The following is a 20,978-nucleotide window of genomic DNA, read 5'->3' on the forward strand; positions in this document are numbered from 1 at the left end:
TTATGTTATGTTAATCACCATACATTACATCATTAGTTTTTGATGTAGTGTTCCATGATTCATTGTTTGCATGTAACACCCAGTGCTCCATGCAGAACGTGCCCTCTTTAATACCCCATCACCAGGCTAACCCATCCCCCCAACAGATTCTCTTCTGAGAAGAAGGCACATGTGAATATCCTGAGTAAAATTTGAGGGGTAATTTTATTCAAGGATTGCTAGGTCCCAGGTTAAGGTTCCCTGAATAAGAAAATACTGCTTTGGTTTTGTTATCCTTTAAATCTTAAAAAAAATAATAATAATATAAAATCAGATTTCAGAAATTAAAAGAGGACATTAAAGTGAACAGTATCCCTCCCATCCCTGTCTGCTGGCTGTCTAACCTCTTTCCACAGGCAATGAATGTTAATGCTTATTACTATTCTTGTGTATCCCTCCAGATATTCTATGCATATTTAAGCAAATGTACGTTTGTTCTTTCATTTTTCCCCTCTTTGCACAAATAATATATATCATACACAACACTTTGCACCTTCTTTTTTATTTGGTATATTTTGGATTATTCATATCTGTCCAGAATATATTTCCTTTTCCTTTTAAGGTGTATATACAGTAATACACTGCATGGAAATACTGTAATTTATTCAACCAGTTCTCTAGGCATTTGGGTTGATTTTAATCTCTCACTATTATGCTGCAGTGAATAACCTCCTACATAAATGTGCAACTATACCTGTAGGATAAATTCTTAGAAACGGGTTTGTGCTTCTGTAATTAGATAAATTCTGATGAACTGCCCTCCATGGGTGTTGTACCACCTTCTGCTACCATGTCCTAACCAAGACCAACAACCAGGCTCTGACTAATAGCAAGTTATATTTTGGGACCTTGGATCATGTGATAGATGAAAATCTACTTTACATTCTTCTAGTTTGAATGAGTTTGAGCATCTCTTCATATATTTATGAATCATTTCTATTTCCCTTTCTGCTAGCTGCTTGTTATAACCCTCTCCCTCAATTTATAAGATTTGGCTATTTCCATATTGGAAAAACTTGGTCTATGTCATAGAACTTGCAAGTATTTCTTTTCCCTGGTCTGTTGTTTGCCCTGCTTATGGAAGTTCTGCCATACATATGTACTTTTTAAGGCAGCTGAATTTATCAGTCTCTTAGGACTTTCAGGTTCTCTGTTTAGTAAGGAAGGACTTTTCCCATCCCCAAATCAGGAAGATTTCTGGGTTTTGTTTCAATTTTTACATCTAAAACTTTGACCCATATGGAATTTATCCTTCTATAAAGTGTGAGGTATGGCCCCAGCCCTACTTTTTCTAAAAGGGTGAATAATTTGTTTTCTTTCCTCCATTGATTTCAGATGCTACTTTATACAAACGAATCTATTTCTGGATGCTCTATTCCATTTGGCTGCCTGTCTTTTATGTAGTAATCCCAAACATTCTTATATTTATTGTGACTCTATAATGTGTTCACACTTATTTCCAAAATTGCCCTGGATGTCCTTATTTATTTTCCACCTGTACTTTAGCATCAGCTTGATTAGTTCTGAGAAAAACCTGTTAAGGTTTTATTAGGTTGATTTAACCTGGAGAGATTTTACATCAGTGTGATGTTGAGTCTTACCAACCAAGAATACAAGTATCTTTTTTTGTGTCCCTGTGAAGTATTTTAAGTTTTCATCTATATCTTGAAATTTTTGAAGTCTACTGGATATTTTATCTTTACTGCTGCTATTGTAAATGGTGTCTCTTTCCTTTCTCATTTTCGTTTGTTTCCGTATATGAAAGCAAAGCTATTTTCTCTATATTAATTTTGTACCCACTCTTTCTTGACTACCTTTGTTGATAATAGCACTCTATCATATCATTTATATCATATCAATAGTGATGATTATACTACTTCCTTTTTAATGTTTCAGCTTTTTCTTTTTTTTTTCCAATTGCCTTGGCCAGTGCCTCCAGAACAGTGTTCACTAGTAGTATTAGTGATCTTAGTAGACTTCTTGTTCTGTTCCTGACTTCAGTGAGGATGCTTTTAATGTTTGCACATTAATCATGGTGCCGACTTTTTAACTGAGATAAATGTATTTTATAGTGCTGGGGAATTTTTACTCAGTGTTTTATATTTGTTTTAAGACTGGATATTGAATTTAGCCTTTTGGTGTCAAGGGGTGTGATCATATATTTACAGATATTTATTAGTATTCAAGAGTGAGATGGTTATTGATGAGCTTTTCAGCTAAACATGTATACTACTGGTTGATATCAGGAGATCTTAAGCACTATTACAACTTATATTCTGTGGTAGAGGGACCTTGTCTCCCTCCTGTTAACTACTGTGCTGTAGCTTCTCGATCAGTGCCTCACACATGAAAAGTGTGCAAGAATTTTTCGAAGTAATTAAATCTTCCCTTCTTTGAAAATCTGATGTTGAGGCGCCTGGGTGGCTCAGTCGTTAAGCGTCTGCCTTTGGCTCAGGTCATGATCCCAGGGTCCTGGGATTGAGCCCCACATCAAGCCCCACATTGGGCTCCCTGCTTGGCGGGAAGCCTGCTTCTCCCTCTCCCTCTCCCCCTGCTTGTGTTCCCTCTCTCGCTGTGTCTCTCTCTGTCAAATAAATAAGTAAAATCTTAAAAAAAAAAAAAAAAGAAAATCTGATGCTATCTATGAAAGGGTGAACTTGAGGAGGGTGATTCTTTGCATTTCAAAAGGATTTTGTTTTTCTTTATGCAAGGATTTACTTCTTTTACATAACACACTTCTTAGTTTTAAGTACAGATTTATGGATAAAATAATTCATTGAAGTAAAATAATTCAGACTGTACTTTAAAACCTTCCATGAGTGTTCACTATACTAAATACAGGGATTATAAATGTGAATAACTTACAGTCTTCACAAAGTAGGAAATATAGGCCAAGTATTAAACCTAGTAAATAAAGGTACAATGCTTCTGTACGCAAGATGTAATCATACTGCTTATTGTCACCCAAACAGGAAAGCAGGATCCTTTAAAACTTTTCTCCGATGGGTGAAAGTTCATAAACTGAAGGTTCATGAGAAATACTACATTGTATTTAGTTCTTCACCTTTGGGGGGATGAACTTTCAATGCCTTTTCCCTTTAAAAGTTTTGACTGATTCAGCCTTTGATGTTTTATCACGTTTCTTGGAGTTATTGTCCTCAGAGTGTTTTAATGCTTGAGAATTTCTGAAAATCCTAATAAATACTCATTTATCTTTAACTTGTAAACCATAACACTGCAGGGAATTTGGAAATGATAGAAAAGAAGAAAATAATTATTCAAGTAGATCTCCCTGTTACATCTTCTATCAACTATGTTTAGGCCTTTCCAGTCTTTTTTTCATGTTTACTGTTTTATCTACCTGTAATGATAGTGTTTCCTGTTTTCTTTTTTTTCCAAATATTGTACCATGCACCCTTTTTTGCATTCCTACCCCATCTATTAAGAGTAAACTGAGGTTTAGAAAAACAGGCTGATCTTCTAGCTATTGGATAGTAGTGTCTTGGTTTTTAAGGCACTTTAATCCCCAAGATAAGTGTATGAGTATACACTTATAATCAAAGCATCTCATGTACTAGAAAACATGGTCTAAATATTATTAATTCTAACAGTAGGATGATTTCACAGATCAAATTGTGGGAATAAAATATTACACAGAATATTTTGATGTACAGAGATGTACAGAGAAAGGAATATTTTGTTCATGAGGTTCAGCAGTGCACAAAAGGTATATTAAGTTCTTAATAATAGTCAATTTCCACGTGTCTGTGATTTTACCATTTCAGTACATACTTTTGGTTTTTTTTTAATAAAACTCCCGAATTAAAAATATATAAGCATCCAAGACAGAACTGTGATCATAAGCAGTTACTTATAATAATTTATTAATGGTGCTCAAGTGCAGATTGATTTGCACCTCTCTCTCCTGTTGATTTCTTTTTTTTTTTTTTTTAAAGATTTTATTTATTTATTTGACAGAGAGAGACACAGCGAGAGAGGGAACACAAGCAGAGGGAATGGGAGAGGGAGAAGCAGGCTTCCTGCGGAGCAGGGAGCCCGATGCGGGGCTTGATCCCAGGACCCTGGGATCATGACCTGAGCCCCAAGGCAGACACTTAACGACTGAGCCACCCAGGCGCCCCTGTTGATTTCTTTTTATAGTAAAACTTTTGGTGACAGCTTTGTGTTTCATTGCATGCCTTGAGCTTCGTAATTACCTTATAGTTAAGGTATTTTGAGATTTTTTTTTTTTTACAGCAGCAGTATACTGTTCCTTTCTTCTGCTGAAAAGTCCTGATCTTCACTTTTTACTTTTCTTGTGCTGCTGCTTTTTCTTTAAATTTATTTTGTTTTTAATTTCCCAGTTGAGTTCAGCAGCTTGCTGTCTTTATGTAATAGTAATATTAAAATCGTGGCATTATTTTTAAAGTTATAATCTACTTCAAAAATTAGAGGGAAACGTCTTTCAACTGGTCAGAGAGGCCTATCATGAAGTTTTTTCCGGGGCTGTCTTACAGCACTGAAACAAGTACACCAAGGAGCTAACAAATGAGCGAGTATAACTCTTAAATTCTTAAAATTACCCTTGATTAAGTGTGAAGAACAGTTTGCTTTTATGCAGTGCTTAAAAAGTGTTTCTGTTTTGCTAGCTTTACTTTTAGAAAATCTTGATTGTCATTACTTCATATTTTTCTTGTTTTTGTTTTGCCTGATAAGCTGCCAAATGGTGTCACTTACCATACTGGAACATATCAAGACCGACTAGCAAAGCTACAAGACCATCTTCGCCAACTTTCTATTCTCTTCAGGAAGCTGAGACTGGTCTATGACAAATGCAACGAAAACTGTGGAGGGATGGATCCCATTCCAGTGGAGGCAAGTTGTAGTGGTAGAGGGAGGATGAATGTAAGATGCCAGACATTTGTAATCTTTTCCTTTTTCTCCTTCTCTGTTTACAATATTTTCAGATTTCAAACTGTACTGGTTTTACTTTTGACTAGAGAAGGTGAAACTGATACATATGCATAGAATTAGTACTATCTTTTCATGTTAATAATTTGTAGATTTGAACATCCAAGCCTGTAGTGAATTTTTGTTGTTGGGAGGAAAGAGTGGTCTGTGGCAATTTTTATTCTTGCTGCCAGGGTCTATTTAATTAAATCAGTGCATGATTTTTTTAAATAGGAGTTTTAATAGTATTGTCAAATACTCTTACAGTGGTCTTCAGGGCAGGTCTCTATAGATGAAATATTATGTTTTCATCATTATTAATTTAAATTAGCTTAGTGGAATCACTTCTTTTTGAAAATATATTTCTTAAACTTAATCTTGGGTCACAGATATATTTTAGTTCACTAGGTATATGATATTTTTATAGGTGGCCCTTTCCTGTTGACAAGTTCTATCTCTGCCAACAAAAGTAGCTGGGAAGGTTTGGATGTTCTCTCACTACATATGGAGAACAATTTCATGTGACAGGTGCCTCCTTTCTGAGTGATCAGCATGTAAGGGATGAACAGAGAAAAGAGTAAACTGCAAAATGGCCTGAAAAGAAGTGGTCAGAGATACAGGAGAAAGATCAAAAATGTGGGCGACATTGTCAGATGCTGGAGAGAATTCAAGGGAAATAAGGAATGAAAATTGTCCAGTAGATTTTGCTAGAGGAAAATTGTTGGTATATGTAAGGAGAACTTTGTTGAAAAGTTTGTTAGCAACAAGAAGTCAGATTGCAGTGGGTTGAAGATTAAACAGGAAATAAGGAACTGGAGCTAACAAGTGGATATCTATCTTTCAAAAAGCTTAGATAAAAAGAGGAAAACAGTAGATAGAAGGAGGGCTGGTTTCAAGGGTTTGGGGAAAGGAAAGGAAAAAATGGGGGGGAAAACCTTTAAATGAGAGAGTAGACATGTTTAGATTGTAAAGGAAGAAAACAGTAGGGACAGCTTGGGAGCAGGGAGATAAATAATGGAAGACAAGAGGATAAATCAGAGAACAGGAATAGAAATTAATCATCTTCAGGAGGGAGGACAGCTCTGCATTAGGAGAGAGGAAAGGAAGAAAGGGTGGTTGTTATGTGGATGAGTTTTTATTTGTCCCAGGAATTTGAAGAAGTTTGGCCAGATGACTCCTGGTTGTACCATTTGTTTACCTCTGGCCTGTTCCTGCATTGTTGATATAAGATGGTAGAGACCAAATGATTCCTAAAATCTGTCACATTTATGAGGGGCCTCGAATAAACCTTATCACAAACCATACGTATTTCATTATAATTCTGCTAGATGTTTCATTGCTATATAATTTTTTTTCTCCTACAAAAACTTTCTCCCAACTAAACAAGTTAAAACCTCTAGAAATTTGCATAAACACTGAGGTTCTAGATAGCAAAGTAAATGAATGACATTTATATAATGCACATCTGTGAAGTTCTTTTCTTTCTAGTATAGATGAAAGAAAGCCTATTCTATCTCAATGGACTATAAATTTTTTAGGGGCAAGTATCACATCTTGTCATTTTTGCAGTATCTCACCCAGTGTCTGAAAGTTAAATATTTGCTGACTAAATGGATAGGCTATTATTTAACTGCATGTAATGACTAATGTTATAAGGCCTATTTTGCAAAAGAAACCTGAAAATAATGTATAGGAGGCACTGAAATGATAAACTTCTAATGCTGTTATTTTAGGCCATCACCTGAATTAAAATTTATTTGTATAATACTAAAAGAAAAGCATAAAAATTAACCTTAATCAGAGAGACTTTCTATACCAGTGTAATCGAAAACTTTGCATCATGTTTTTGACTTTGAACTCTGTCACTCCCAGCAACTAATTCCATATGTGGAAGAAGATGGCTCAAAGAATGACGATCGGGCTGGCCCACCTCGTTTTGCTAGTGAAGAGAGGCGAGAAATTGCTGAAGTAAATAAAGTGAGTTATTAGCCTGTGTATTTTATATTTCAGAATTATGGATAAAAATTACAAGGGAGTCTATGTAACTCAAAGACATAGTTTAAATTATAGAATTACACAAAGTTGTTTCTGTGGCAAATTTAACCTAGTTAGAGTATAACCAAACACTAAAAAGGTAAGTAGAAATGTCACTTGAATAGTCAAAAGAGAGATCGCAGAATTCATGCCATAAAACTCTTAGAAAAGCTTCATAGGCACTCAGTCACAACTCATTTACTTTTTTATTTTCTAGGCAAAATTCTGGCTTTTGAGCTTATAGCATATTTGGAGGAGTAAATGATAAAAATTTACAAATAGAAAATGTGAATATCTCAACACCTGAATAAGAAATTAAGAGTTATCCTTTAAAAAACAAAAAAAGGTGCCTGGGTGGCTCAGATAGTTAAGCATCTGCCTTCGGCTCAGGTCATGATCCCAGGGTCCTGGGATCGAGTTCCGCATCGGGCTCCCTGCTCAGTGGAGAGCCTGCTTCTCCCTCTGCCTCTCTCTCTGTCTGTCTCTTATGAATAAATAAATAAAATCTTTAAAAAAAAAAGAAATTAAGAGTTATCAAAGCATTAGGTAACACCACCCTCCATCTTGCAAAAATTCCTAACTTGAATGTATTTATTACTGAATACTTTTAGAAGTTTAGAAGATAATGTTCAGATAGTTCTTGTGAAACAAAAAGATACAGGGAAAGTTGTCAGTTCATTCTGTGGTGGAAATATGGCCCACACTTACCAAAACGTAACAAATAGCACAATAAATAAAACTACCAATCTCACTAATTCACTTACAAATACACACCCCTCCACCACCTGTTCTGATCCTGAAATTCTTAATTCTAGTTAATAGAATGCATCAGGGGTATTAACAATTAATCCATCACAGCTGAAAAGGGGTTCTGAAGGTAGATGAGGATAATTTAGCTTACATGTATAATACGTAACATCAGTAGATTAAATTGGAAAAAAAAATTTTTTTCTCAGATCTAAAAGACATTTGATAGAATTCAAATGTTACTAATTCAAAGAACACTTAAAACTATTAGTCTTTTAAAAAAAAACTTATTTCAGATAAATAGCCAGCATTTTTATACAGGTGAAATATAGAACTAGTTCTGTTAAAAACAGGCCTAAAATAAGATGCCTTACACCACTGTGTTTATTATTATCTTAGAAGTTACAGTCAGAACAGAAAGAAAGGAAACAGAAACAAACTTTGGGAAACAGGGGTTATAATATTATACACAAGCTTGTTAAGCTTGTACATAATATTATAACTCAAGCTTGTTAAGCTCAAAGAAAGTTGACTAACAACTAGAGTCATTTAGAGTTTGATAAAAGGGCTTAATATGAATGATACCGTTTTCTTATAATGCTATAAACCAACTAGATTATAAGATCCTATTCACAATTGCAACAGGTATTAAGTAGTTAGGAATTATCAATGATATATGTAACTAAACTTACACATAAAAGTTTTGAATAATTAAAAGAACACATGAAGTTCTTGTGTGGGCAATAAATATTCTAAAAATGCCAGTCTTGAGTATGAATTCTCTTGAAAGTACACAAAATAAGATTTTAGTGCAATACCAATGAAAAAACAAGTCCAAATTGGAATTTGTGTGTGTGAACATACTAAAACATCAAAGAAAATTCTCGTAAGAGTAATAAAACAACTCTTTGCTTCAAAAATTAAAACATGATATGGACAATATTATAAAAAACAGTGACTGTGTAATAATGGTACAAGAACAGAGAGATTAGTAAAATAATAGCCAGAAAAATATTCTTCCTATTGTATATGAAAATTTATTATGTCAGAAGAGGGATTGTGTGGGAAATTTGTCTTTAAAAATAGAAACTTTGGGGGAGATTATCTAGCTTTTACCTTATGCCCTATGTCAAAATTAATTTCAGAGACCTGAAAAGCAAAATATTGAAAAATTAAGAGAAAAATGTATATCAAAACACAGGAGAAAGGAAAAAGCTGGATTTTATAAAATTTTCATTTTTTTCATTAAAAGGAGAGATACGAATTAAGAATATTTCCAGCAAATTTGACAGTAATGAATGAGCATAAAGAACTTAGAGTAAGAAATTTGTAGGGAGTGAGGAGGGGATTGGGGAACTTCTAATTTATATATCTTGAAGAATAAATGGCATTTGGTAGTCTGGAGATACGAGGCATTCATTTTTAAGAAGTGTTACAGGTTTCTGTTGATTATTTCAAATTTTATCATAATTATCAAATAATAAATTAATGAATAGATTATAGATTAATTCACAGTAGATGTGCTCTGTTACTTTTCTCTGTAATAAGGGTGTTTTTTATAAGATAGTGAAATATGTATATAAATAAAACAGTGTTATAATGGTAACTTTGATTTAAGAGCATGTGACATCGAGTTTGTTCTCTACCATAGAAGATTTTATGGTATTTTAGAAAAAAAAAAAGTCTGTGTAAATTAAGAAAGATATAATTTTTCTAAATATATGTTTCATTTCACCTTTTATTTCTCTGGGTTGTTCTTCCTTTTTTTTCCAATTTGATGGCTTAGAAATAACTCACTCTTGATTTTCTTTAAAAGACCTTTCATATAATCAGAATACAATAATACTTTGACAGTGTATAATCAAAAAAATCCTATTAGCTGTTGATTTAGAATTTTGTGAAGGATATAATTGGGTATAAGGGAAGGGTATAACTGATACAAAGGATAAGATGTATAAAAAAATTTCTTTCCCCCCTTGAGAATTTAGCTTTTATCCAGTCTCTCTCTCCTGGACCCACCTACATACTTTCCTTCCCCCAGTCTTTTCAATGCAGTTATATCATAATTGGGGTTCAATAAATATTCTGTGTTTTTATTATTAAGGCACATAAATATTGTTTATTGCTTAGCCACATAGTAAACTAGGGTCACATTTCCTTGAACAATTTTTTGTCCTCCTGGAGTTAATAATTCTGTAATTTTTTAAAATTTTTCATTCTTTATGCATCTGGGGCAGCATCTCAGCACTGTTTTCTAACTTTTCCACAGAGTCAAAATTACCAGGCAATTTAATGGTTCTTTTTTTCTCCCTAGAGTCTTCCATTTTCTCTATGGGTCTGGATTAAATGCTCTCTAGGCCTGCTGTTCAGCACTGTCCTGGGGCTTCCTTCACCTCTTCCGTTGGCTTCACTGTTTCCTCAGCCTCATATCTTCCTCTTTCTTGGTTTACTGCCTTGTTGGTAAGGTACATACATCAGTGGCTTCTTCAGAAGGAATGTAGGGACTTAAGTTTTAGTCCTCCCATAGCTGTCCACTTGATAGTTTGGCTGGCTATAAAATTCTATGTTGTAAATTGATTTCCGTCAGAAATTTGAAGGTATTCTTCCATAATCTTCTCAAATAGGTTTGGCAAACTTTAAAGGACCAGATAATAAATATTTTAGACTTCATGGGACATATATGATCTTTGCTGTAATGTAAAAACCATCCTTAGCTCACAGGCCTTACAAAAACAGGTCATGTGCCATAGATTGCAACCCCTATCTATTTCATTTTGTTGTCTTTCCAAATGGAGGCTCTGAAAGATCTGGTGAACTCTGATGCTTAATCATGAGGCATTTATATTTAAGAATGAGACACTAGAAAGCTAATACTAGGCTTTGTGAGTAGACTTAATCATGTTGAGTTTGAGAAGCAAGTTGGCTTTTTGTGGGGGGAGACCCCCAACTATCATTTTCTGAGGGTTTTTTTTTTTTTTTTCTTTAAGGCTGTTTAGTTTCTTCAGAAAAGAATCTTCCAGTGCCCTACACAGAGAGATGTGCTCTTGTCTTCTTGCCTTCTGCTGTGCTGGTGACACTGAATCCACAGCCGTTGTGGTTCAGTTTCATGGGAAACAAACCTCCTAATCCTTAGAGGTGGGGTGGGGCACAGGGAGAGAGTACTCAGTCAGTCACCTACTCATGAGGCGTGGGAGTGAGCACCTGGCACTCTTGCTAGTCCCTGGAGCTCTTTCAGCTGTTCCTCCAGTTCTTATCCCCAGGCCTCACCTGGTGCTGTTGCCATGGCACCGCCTCATCTCCATGGAGGGGCAGCCCTGTTCTCAGTGGTGCTGTCCCTGAGTCCACCTGGGCTGTAGTTTCCTCCCAAGTCATTTACCACTCCCCTTCTACTTTTCCTCTCAAACTACCACCGCGCATCTGCTACCGTCTCCTTTCTGATCATTTTTCTCCACATAGGATTATAGGTTTTTCCATTCCTCTCCTGCCGTCTTATTAGGGTTTTGAGAAAAAGAAGAGAGATAAACACACGTATTTAGTCCACAGTATTTACCTGCAACAAGTTGATTTCAATACACAGAACAAATATACAGTATTTCTGAAGATTTGTCTACTTATGGAATAAAAGCCCATATTCAAATTTTGTGTTCCCATTTATACTTCAGGCATTTAAGAACTCTTTGATTAAATCATTTGAATCTGCTGATTTTGCTGTTATAGGTGCTTCTAACTTTGGGATAAAACTTGTTTTAGTTAACATACTGAATTGAAGGTTATTACAAAGAAAAAAGAATCTATTTAGATGTTTTAATTGAACAGATTTAAAGCTTAGCCCTGTATATCTATAGGAATTCTTTTTTTAAAGAGAATTTAGGGGGAAAGTATCTTGAGTGGCAGAGGAAGTCCTCATTTGATGGCCTCACAGCTCTCTCCCTTCCTAGGAACTGTTACTATATTTTGAAACAGGACTAGAACATTAGGTAGTAAACAGGAGGTTTAAAAAAAAAAAAAAGGGAGGAGGGAGGACTAAGATATGGTTAACTCAAACTAAAATCCAAAAAATAAAGAAGACAGGAGAGATTAAATAGCTAAAAACCAAGCAGAGTGGATTTTTTTTAACCTAAAGATGTCTGTGAATTGAATGTAACACATATTTTGACTCTTAATAAAGTTATGTATTAATTAGTGCTACTAACATTATTTATTCTTTTCTTCCAACTTCATCCAACTTTGTACTTCCCTTCTAGAATAGAAGATAACTGAAAATTTTTATAGTACTGAATAAGGTCATGACCAAGGGATATGTTTTTCTCCCTTGATGGCTCACACACCTGAATGTTTCTGTGAAGAATGTTTTCTTAATAGCTACCTGCAGATGGTAAAATGTTGCCCTAATCTATTTATTTAATCACACAGATACCACTAAAAAAGTTTAAATTCTTTAATTTAATTTTCAACTAATAAATATCTGTATTCATAAACTTAAATTTTTATATTCCTTTTGTCTATTCTTATCAATTCTCTTACCTGTTACACACATTTTTTTAAGTTATTAGGTGGTGATAGGAGAGCTTTAAGGTTCACAGCAATCTGAGCTAGTAACAAACATCAAAGTAATTTGATGATAGAGAATATTAAAATGAATAATTTTTAATGGCAGCCATATATTTTTTTTAATACCAACAGGCCATATTTAACTGGAAAACAAAGAACAAGCTTAAAAATGATTGCTAGGGAATTTTTTTTCCTTGTTTGTTTTTTCTCTTCTAGGATTTGGAAAGCTTTTGATTTGGCTTTTTGGTTTTTTTACTGAATATTAAAATATTCATATATTTGGGTACCTGCTCTGTGCCAATTATCATTCTAAGTGTGGGAGTTGCTGCGATGAATAGGTCAGATGTGTTGTCTACCACTGTGCACACACATTTCACACAAATGGGTAAGTGTCTTCTCTGAGGACAGAAGACTCTAATGGAAACAAAGCAGCATCCTTCCATGTACCCATTTGTTGTGATATTTACAAAAAAAACCCAAAACCAAAAAACCTGGAATTTAAATAAAGACTTTTTAAAAAATCAGACCAGGGCGCCTGGGTGGCTCAGTTGGTTAAGCAACTGCCTTCGGCTCAGGTCATGATCCTGGAGTCCCAGGATGGAGTCCTGCATCAGGCTCCCTGCTCAGTGGGGAGTCTGCTTCTCCTCCTGACCCTCCCCCCCCATGCTCTCTCTCTCATTCCCTCTCTCAAATAAATAAAATCTTTAAAAAAAAAATCAGACCGTATTTTTAATACATTGACATTTGCTTATTTTAAATGATTAAGTTGCTTTATGGACCTATATAACAGGAATAAAATTGTATTCTTGGCATTCAATTAAAAATATTCAAAAACTTATTACAATGTATATTTTATTTTTATTCTAAATAAGCTACATAAAATAAGTAGCTTTATGTACCCCTCATTTAACTTTCATTTTCAAAATATCATTATATCTTTGTGTATTTAAAATTGTACAGAACAACACGTTGGTGTGTTTACTACTTAATATACAGTCTGATTTCTTTTTTTTTTTTTTAAGATTTTATTTATTTATTTGACAGAGAGAGACACAGTGAGATAGGGAACACAAGCAGGGGGAGTGGGAGAGGGAGAAGCAGGCTCCCCGCAGAGCAGGGAGCCCGATGCGGGGCTCGATCCCAGCACCCTGGGACCATGACCTGAGCTGAAGGCAGATGCTTAACGACTGAGCCACCCAGGCGCCCCTACAGTCTGATTTCTAACGACGAATATACCACCAATACCTACCATAGGCCATGAAATTTGGGGGCACAAAATTTTGTAATCCGTATTTGATGTAAATCATGAGTTGATAGGGTGGCCTAGTTCAGTAGTCAGATTTTTGGCTTATTTAAATACTTTTCGGGGCGCCTGGGTGGCTCAGTTGGTTAAGCGACTGCCTTCGGCTCAGGTCATGATCCTGGAGTCCCGGGATCGAGTCCTGCATCGGGCTCCCTGCTCGGCAGGGAGTCTGCTTCTCCCTCTGACCCTCCTCCCTCTCATGCTCTCTGTCTCTCATTCTCTCTCTCTCAAATAAATAAATAAAATCTTTAAATAAATAAATAAATAAATAAATAAATACTTTTCCTTTTCTCTTCATACATTCTGGAATCTATAAGCCCTGATACTCACGTAAAGACAAAAACACTTGTTTGAGACTATATGTATGAAGGACATCAGAATGAGTTCGATTTTGCTTAAACTCTTTTGTTGATGGGAAAACGAAAGAGGTACGTGGGTATTTTTTACAGGTTTGATGTGTAATTGAGTCCATGCACTTAGCAATTAAAGCATTTTTGACCAGTGGTCACAGCCTTTATAGGAATATTACATGGCATGACTTAACATAAACATATTTTTTAAGTGTCTGCTCTACTTAACACATTCACCTGTTGATGTAACAAATTAGGCACAGCTGATGGATTTTGATAATAGCAGCTGTCAACCTCTGTTAAAATCAATCAGGGGCAAGACTGTATATATTAAATCCTGTATCATGTCATGAAAATTTATTTACAATTTAACCACTAATAAGCATAACTGTCAGCTTGCTGTTTGATGTGTTTTGGCTCTGGGTATCTTTCTTGTATGCTAATTTTTAATTTAAAACTTTGTGGCATCTTTGAGAAAAACTTCCCAAGTGCTTTAAAATACATATTTTTTTAATTACTATTACCTAGAGTTGAACATTACCTTGAAAATGCCCTACATTTTTTAGTTTTCTTAACTTTTTTTTTTTAAAGATTTTATTTATTTATTTGACAGAGAGCGAGAGATCACAAGTAGGCAGACAGGAAGGCAGAGGGAGAGGGAGAAGCAGGCTCGCCGCTGAGCAGGGAGCCTGATGCACGGGGCTCGATCCCAGGACCCCGGGATCATGACCTGAGCCGAAGGCAGACGCTTAACCAACTGAGCCACCCAGGCGCCCCATAGTTCTCTTAATTTCTTAAGAATGAGACTACTTTTTTTTTTTAAAACAAGTATATTAGAATTTGTATTTCCAAATGACTATTCTTTAAAAGTAGTCCTATTGGCTAAATTGCACATTTATGCCAGTGATGCATCCGTTATGGAAGCCATCAGACCTGTTTTGATACTGATTTTAAACTGTATTTTTAACTACCCAAGAATATAATTTTATTGCTTCTAATAATTTATACTGAAAATTTGACCAGTGAGCTCATTTCACTGGACTTGGCCTTTGAGTGGTTTTCAGTTTTTAAAACTTATTAAATTATTCCTCCTCCTTCTTTTCTATGGACAGAGTTTTCACCACCGAAATGATTCAGGAGACTCCACCCCACACATTTGTCCAGTTAACCTTTTTCATTCAAGTTTAAATCATATTTTTTCTTCAAGAATTTTAATGGATCCCTGTTGCCCACTACCAAGCTCAAGTTTATCCCCTTCCACTATGGCTGACCACCAGTTTCTCTAGGCCCTGTGTTTGCTGACCAGTAAGAGGCAGTGTCTCTATCTTTTTGGGTGACACAGCATCTGCCTTACCAGGTTATACAGTCTAGTCATGTGGGCATTATCTTCCTCCTCCTTGATGCAGAATCTCTTCAAGGCAGGGACTGTTCCTCATCTCCCCTCACAATGCCTAACCCAGAGCCTGGTACATAATATACCCTCAGTAAATGTAGAACAGAAAGTGTTACAGGCTCTGAATTCCATTCCAAAGAAAAGTTGTGAAACTTAAAATAAGCATACTCAAAGTATGTCAGAAGGTACTAATTCAAATAAGACTTTCTTTTTTTTTTAATCTCACATTTTAATCTTCCTTTTATTCTTCGTCAGTAGCTCTTTCCCATTCTCCCTGAAAAGTTAGATTTGAGAGGGGAGGTCGCAGGAGCTGCAGTCCCTCACAGCTAGGGGGCAAGTGATGGCTCAGTGTGACGGGCAGCTGACTCTGAACCGTGCTGAAGCCAGTCATTAGTTCATTCAACTAAACGTAACTGGTTTTCAGCACATGTGTTCGCGTAACTGACTGTCCTCTTGGGTCTAGGTGTACAGGGAGTAGAACTGGCAGGGCCTCGTAAGTTATATGATGCCATCTGATGAGAACACTGAGGAGGAACTCATCTAAGATGAAAGAGCAAGTCAGAGGCAGAGTTAGCACTGGGACTGAGGTTCCCAGCCTCCCAGGATACGGCAGAGCACCTTTACCCTTCTAGCCGTCTGTGTGCTGCCACCCTAGCCTGCTGGCAGAGGTGTCCGTTTCTTGCTCTCTAGGATGCAGAGGACTTCGTGGGCTTGGTACTGGCCATCTGGTCATCCGTCAGCTCACCATTATGAGGGTCCATTTGATTAGATTCTGTACACAGTGGCTTCAGTAACTGCCACATACTTCTGACAACAGAGCCCAGAGGATGGAGACTGAGTCACTAAAATTCCAACAGTATCTTCCTCCCAAAAACAGTGTTAAAGTGAGCTTCATGATACTGTATACTGTACATATGCCCTGTTGTTTTATCTGTATTGTATTAGTTATCTTCACAAATATGAATTAAATTTAATATTCAACATTAAAATCTATATAAGTTGTTTTTCTGTTCCAGTAAGTTTCTTGGTCCTCCCTTTTAGCTACTTCCTATTACTTCTCTAACTCTAGATAAAATAGGAGTAACTTACTTAACCTTAGTTGGCTCTTTAATGAAATCAAAATGAAGATTTTTAGGCCTCTTTATAATAAGCATATATACTACTTTATCTGGAGGTATTTTAATATAGCATCTTTAAAATTATCTGATTAAAGATATTTCCTAATGTAATGTTTCTAAAAGGTTAGTGAATAACATTATTATTATTATAATAACTAGTAAGTACTTTGACCGGAAGTTCTCTATTTTGTTTTACCTAAGCAGACATTTGCCACATAGGATTTGAAGGAAGGATGCTTAAAGAGAAACCCAGATACAGAGACACAGAGCTGTGGGCCATGGGCCTTCAGGGCATCCAGCAGATCTCAGTCATGAACAAGATTATGTCAGAGACTGTGCCACTGGGTCTGCAGTTTTCAGAGTCAGAAGTGGATCCCACTTCATCCTGTGGTCAGTGACTTCTGCCACATTTTTGAAAGCCCAGTTGCTTCAGGCATTGTATTTTCATTAAACTTCATTTCTTATATTGACAGTTTTTTACATTTAGTGTCTACAAGGAACATTTGTTGAATGCTTACTTATATGCCATGCCCAATTTTAACACAGTTATGTCATTCAGATCTTTTAATCCTCTTAGCAACTCTTATGAGGTAGGTTCAGTTATTATCCCCATTTTTCTGACGTGGAAACTGAGGCACAGAGAGGTTAGGTAATTTGGCCAACGTCACATATTTAGCTAGTGAAGGAGGGGAGTATAAACACAGAGAATCTGACTCGAGGTTATGCTCTTGACCATTATGTTACACTGCATCTTGGAAAACCTGTATCTTGGGTTTTGTAACAATTAAATGTTTAGCTTAATTTCTTTGATGGTGGGAGTGGAGGCAGAAAGGGAGGGTCAGGGGCTGGAGCCAGAGGCCTCTGAGGGCTGAATTAGAATTCAATATGCCTTCAGGGAGTGTTAGTGGCCAGAAAAGGATTGAGACCTTCCACATTGAGGAAATACTTAGCTTAATTTCCATCTGGATCATTAGAGTTCTAACTTAACGACATTTTAATCTTCGTAATAACTTCATGGTCTATAATTCATGAAACATTTTTGATAAATTCTTTTGTTTCTACAGAAACTCAAACAGAAGAATCAACAGCTGAAGCAAATTATGGATCAATTACGAAATCTCATCTGGGATATAAATGCCATGTTGGCAATGAGGAACTAAACTGATATTTAAATTTCCTGCTTTACACGTTATGCCATTTTCCCCCCCTCAAGTGTTTTTTCCCTTTGAAGAAGATTATCTGCTTTTATTCTACTCACTAGAATTAAAGTTCCTATTTTTACATTGCAATTTTATATTAAAGTATTCATTGGCAGTTTTTTTTAAGCTATTGATTCTATGGAAGATTATTGTAATAAACTTTGATAGGGCTTATGTTTTGGTTAATCTTCATGAATTGAATTCTTTAAGCAAAATAAGTTTTGTAAATAAATTTTTCAATTTGATCAATGGTGGTTTTGCTCATTTTATTACCCTTTTAGGAGAGTTAAGGGTTTAAACATTTTTGCAAACGAAAATATCAAGTACAGTCTATCTGTGGTACAAACTAATTAAAATTAAACATGTAAGTCTCCATTTCAGCTCAATTTTTTAAAAAATGTAGAGTCCCAAACAGGTTAAAATGAGAAAATAGTTAACCTGTATATTGCTGTAAATAGATGAAAATTACTTTTACCATGTGTTTCATGTGTTGGGTCTTAACTAGAATGACCTGTCTCTAACAGGACGGAACGAAATAACTTGAGTCTGGCACAAATGGAAATCACAACTATGTGCTTCTGTGCTCCCTGCTTTAGCCCAAGAAGCAACACCCTAGCTGATTCTTCAGATACACCCTAAAGTAATCTTGAGTGCCTTTTGGAAACAGTAAATTTTTAAGAGTTTTAAATGAGATAGCTCTACATGACAAGTGCTTTTGTAGACTGGTAGTTGGTCTATACTAAGTCCTTCATAGACAGGAGCTAGTCTCTCAGACTATAAACAATATATCCTCAATAAGAGATGCAGATTCTCAGACTGATCCAGAAGCCCCTATCTATCTTGCCTGGTTCTGACTCAATAATATTATTAATACTGCTATTCAACTTCTCCTGTATATGGACAAAGTTTCTCTGGAAGGTTACACAAGAAACCGGAAACCAGCTTCCTCTGGGGAAAGGACCCTGGGTGGTTGAGGATGAGGGTAAAGAAGATGCTTACTTTTCACTGTATACCCTTTGGTGCCTTTGAAATTTATAGCATGCAAATACCACCTATTCAAAAATAGGTGAAATTTCATTTTAAGTTATATAGATTCCCACCTATACCAAGTGGCAGAAGCATAAGAAAACAAGCCTAACCATGTACATGGGCATCTTTAGACCCTCTAACTTGTATTTGTCAAAACAGTTGTCCTGAGCAAGCCCAATGTTAGATGAGGAGTTAACTGCCCACACTGGGAGGCACTGCAGTTCCAAGCATAGGTAAAGGCATATGAAGCCAGGACAAGGACAAGAATTAGGACCGATAATTCAGTCTACCTCAGAAATCTGTAGTAGTATCTAAGGGTATTATATTTAGCCTATCACCAATTGGACATGCAAGGTTTTTACAGATGTTCACGACTAGTACATTCTTTGCATGGTAGATTGCTGGTTACTATTGCAAATTTAGTGCTTGGGTATTGACTAAGCAAGCAGTCATAAAAATTTTTTTAACCGAATGGTTTTTTGTTGTTTTAACTGTCACACTCAATGCCTTAGATCATTCAAGGTGCCACAAACTCAGCTCTTGGAGGGAATGTGGAAATCGCATCTTTTGGGCCTCGGTTCTATAGAGACTATCTCCCCTGCAGAACGACGACGGTCAATGCAGCTACATTCCGCCACAGGGCAGTAGCCCCACATTCTGGGCGTGTACTTTCAGCCCTCAGAACTCAGGCGGTTTACCCAGTTACTCACAAGTCTACTTGGGACCAATTAGGACTGTGTTGGGGGTTATTAAACACATAGACCCCACTAACCCTGAGAGTTCCAGCTTTTTCTTGAGGGATAGCATGCCAGTAAGCAGACTGAAGAGCCAGAAAGGCAATTCAGTTGAGATGTGTGGCCTTGGGCAAGTTAATCTCCGTTTTCTTGTCTGTAAAGGGATACGTGGCATTTTGATCTGTGTTAGAATTTCAGCTGCAAATGTTAGAAACCCAATTCAAAATGGCTTAAGCCAAAGGGGATTTATTAGTTCCTGTAGTAAAAGAAAGGATGCTAGGGAAGAGAGCTCGCAGGATCAAAGAAACTCTGCAGGAACTCAGGCTTCAGGAATTAGAACCCAGGATTCTCAGTGCCTCCTCTGATTTCTGCTGGCTCTCTGCTCCATTCTCTCCACTGCAGATAGGCTTTCCACCTTTATATCTTTTCTGTACCCCAACCCCCAAGGCTGGGCCACTTCTCCCACTCTAAATGGAGAACTCTAATGGACCCTGATTAGCACAGCTTGGAGCCTTATAACCAACCTTTGGACCAACTGTTGCATATGGGGTACTATGATTAGACTGAGGCAGGTTATGAGCCCATCTCTGTGGCCAGGAATTGGGTGTGAGAGTCATGGAAAAGTTATCGAGCAGGTAACAAATTTTAGGGGAAAAAGGCACCAATCAGGTAAAACTGCAGGAAAAACAAACAATGGCAAAGAGTCCACTGATGCTCCCTCTTCCTTAGTTATACTACTACCTTAAATAATGAGTTATTAAACTCTCAAAAAAAAAAACCCACAAGGAGTCTACAGAAAATCAAATGCATTATTCACTACCATGAGAAAACTGTTAAAATGTTTTCTGGAATTTGTGGACTTCTGTGTTGACATCTTTCTTTGCAGCTGTTTTAATTAATGACGGTGTGATCTTGTCAGGTCTTGGTTAGCCTAGCTTGGGTAAAAGCACAGGTAGCAAAGAGCTAAGAAAATAAGATAAAATGAAAACTCCAGCATCCTGGTAATAAAATTATCTTTAAAATGATTTAGAAACCTAAGGCCCTGATCATTCAAACAGTAGATCCCTTGGCACCATTACGAGCCAAAATGTGTTAACTTGACATTTTGATGTAGTTCCAGTTTGAGTAATTCATTTTATTTCCTTAAACTCCCAAGGAAGTTTAAGCTAGATAGAGGAGTCTTTCAGCCTTAAACTAAAATGTGTGCTTGTCCCACAGCTCATAGAGTTTGTTATCCTGAGTCCAACGTAACTGAATGCCTTAAAATTTTTTCTATTTCTAGAAGACATTTGTGGACTAAGGGCTGATTTTTTCTTTTTTTTAAGCATAAATTGAAAGGTATTCCAGATGCTTATATATTTTTTTGACACGGTAGCAGTCTTGAATTCTTTCACATCTTTTTAAATTAAAGAATTAGATTTATTTAAGACTTAAGTTTATATTTTCACATAGGCTTAAATTATGCACTAATGCATTTACATCAGTAAACGTATGCATTGATGATTCACACTTCATCAGTGCATCAATGCAT

General features: G+C 36.2%; 1 protein-coding gene across 1 annotated transcript in view; it reads left to right on the forward strand.

The window, feature by feature from the left end:
- MED30 (mediator complex subunit 30) overlaps positions 1 to 17,929 on the forward strand; it is a 20,980-nt gene extending 3,051 nt beyond the window's left edge. Inside the window, exons 2-4 of the mRNA XM_035011798.1 lie at positions 4,756 to 4,914; positions 6,862 to 6,966; positions 17,550 to 17,929. Of these exons, the coding sequence (XP_034867689.1) occupies positions 4,756 to 4,914; positions 6,862 to 6,966; positions 17,550 to 17,645 (360 nt within the window). The 3' untranslated portion in view covers positions 17,646 to 17,929. The remainder of the gene's footprint in view (positions 1 to 4,755; positions 4,915 to 6,861; positions 6,967 to 17,549) is intronic.
- Positions 17,930 to 20,978: the final 3,049 nt, after the last annotated feature.

The sequence above is a fragment of the Mirounga leonina genome, unplaced genomic scaffold, assembly GCF_011800145.1.
Source record: "Mirounga leonina isolate KUSES-001 unplaced genomic scaffold, KU_Mleo_1.0 Mir_165, whole genome shotgun sequence".
Taxonomy (NCBI): Eukaryota; Metazoa; Chordata; class Mammalia; order Carnivora; family Phocidae; genus Mirounga; species Mirounga leonina.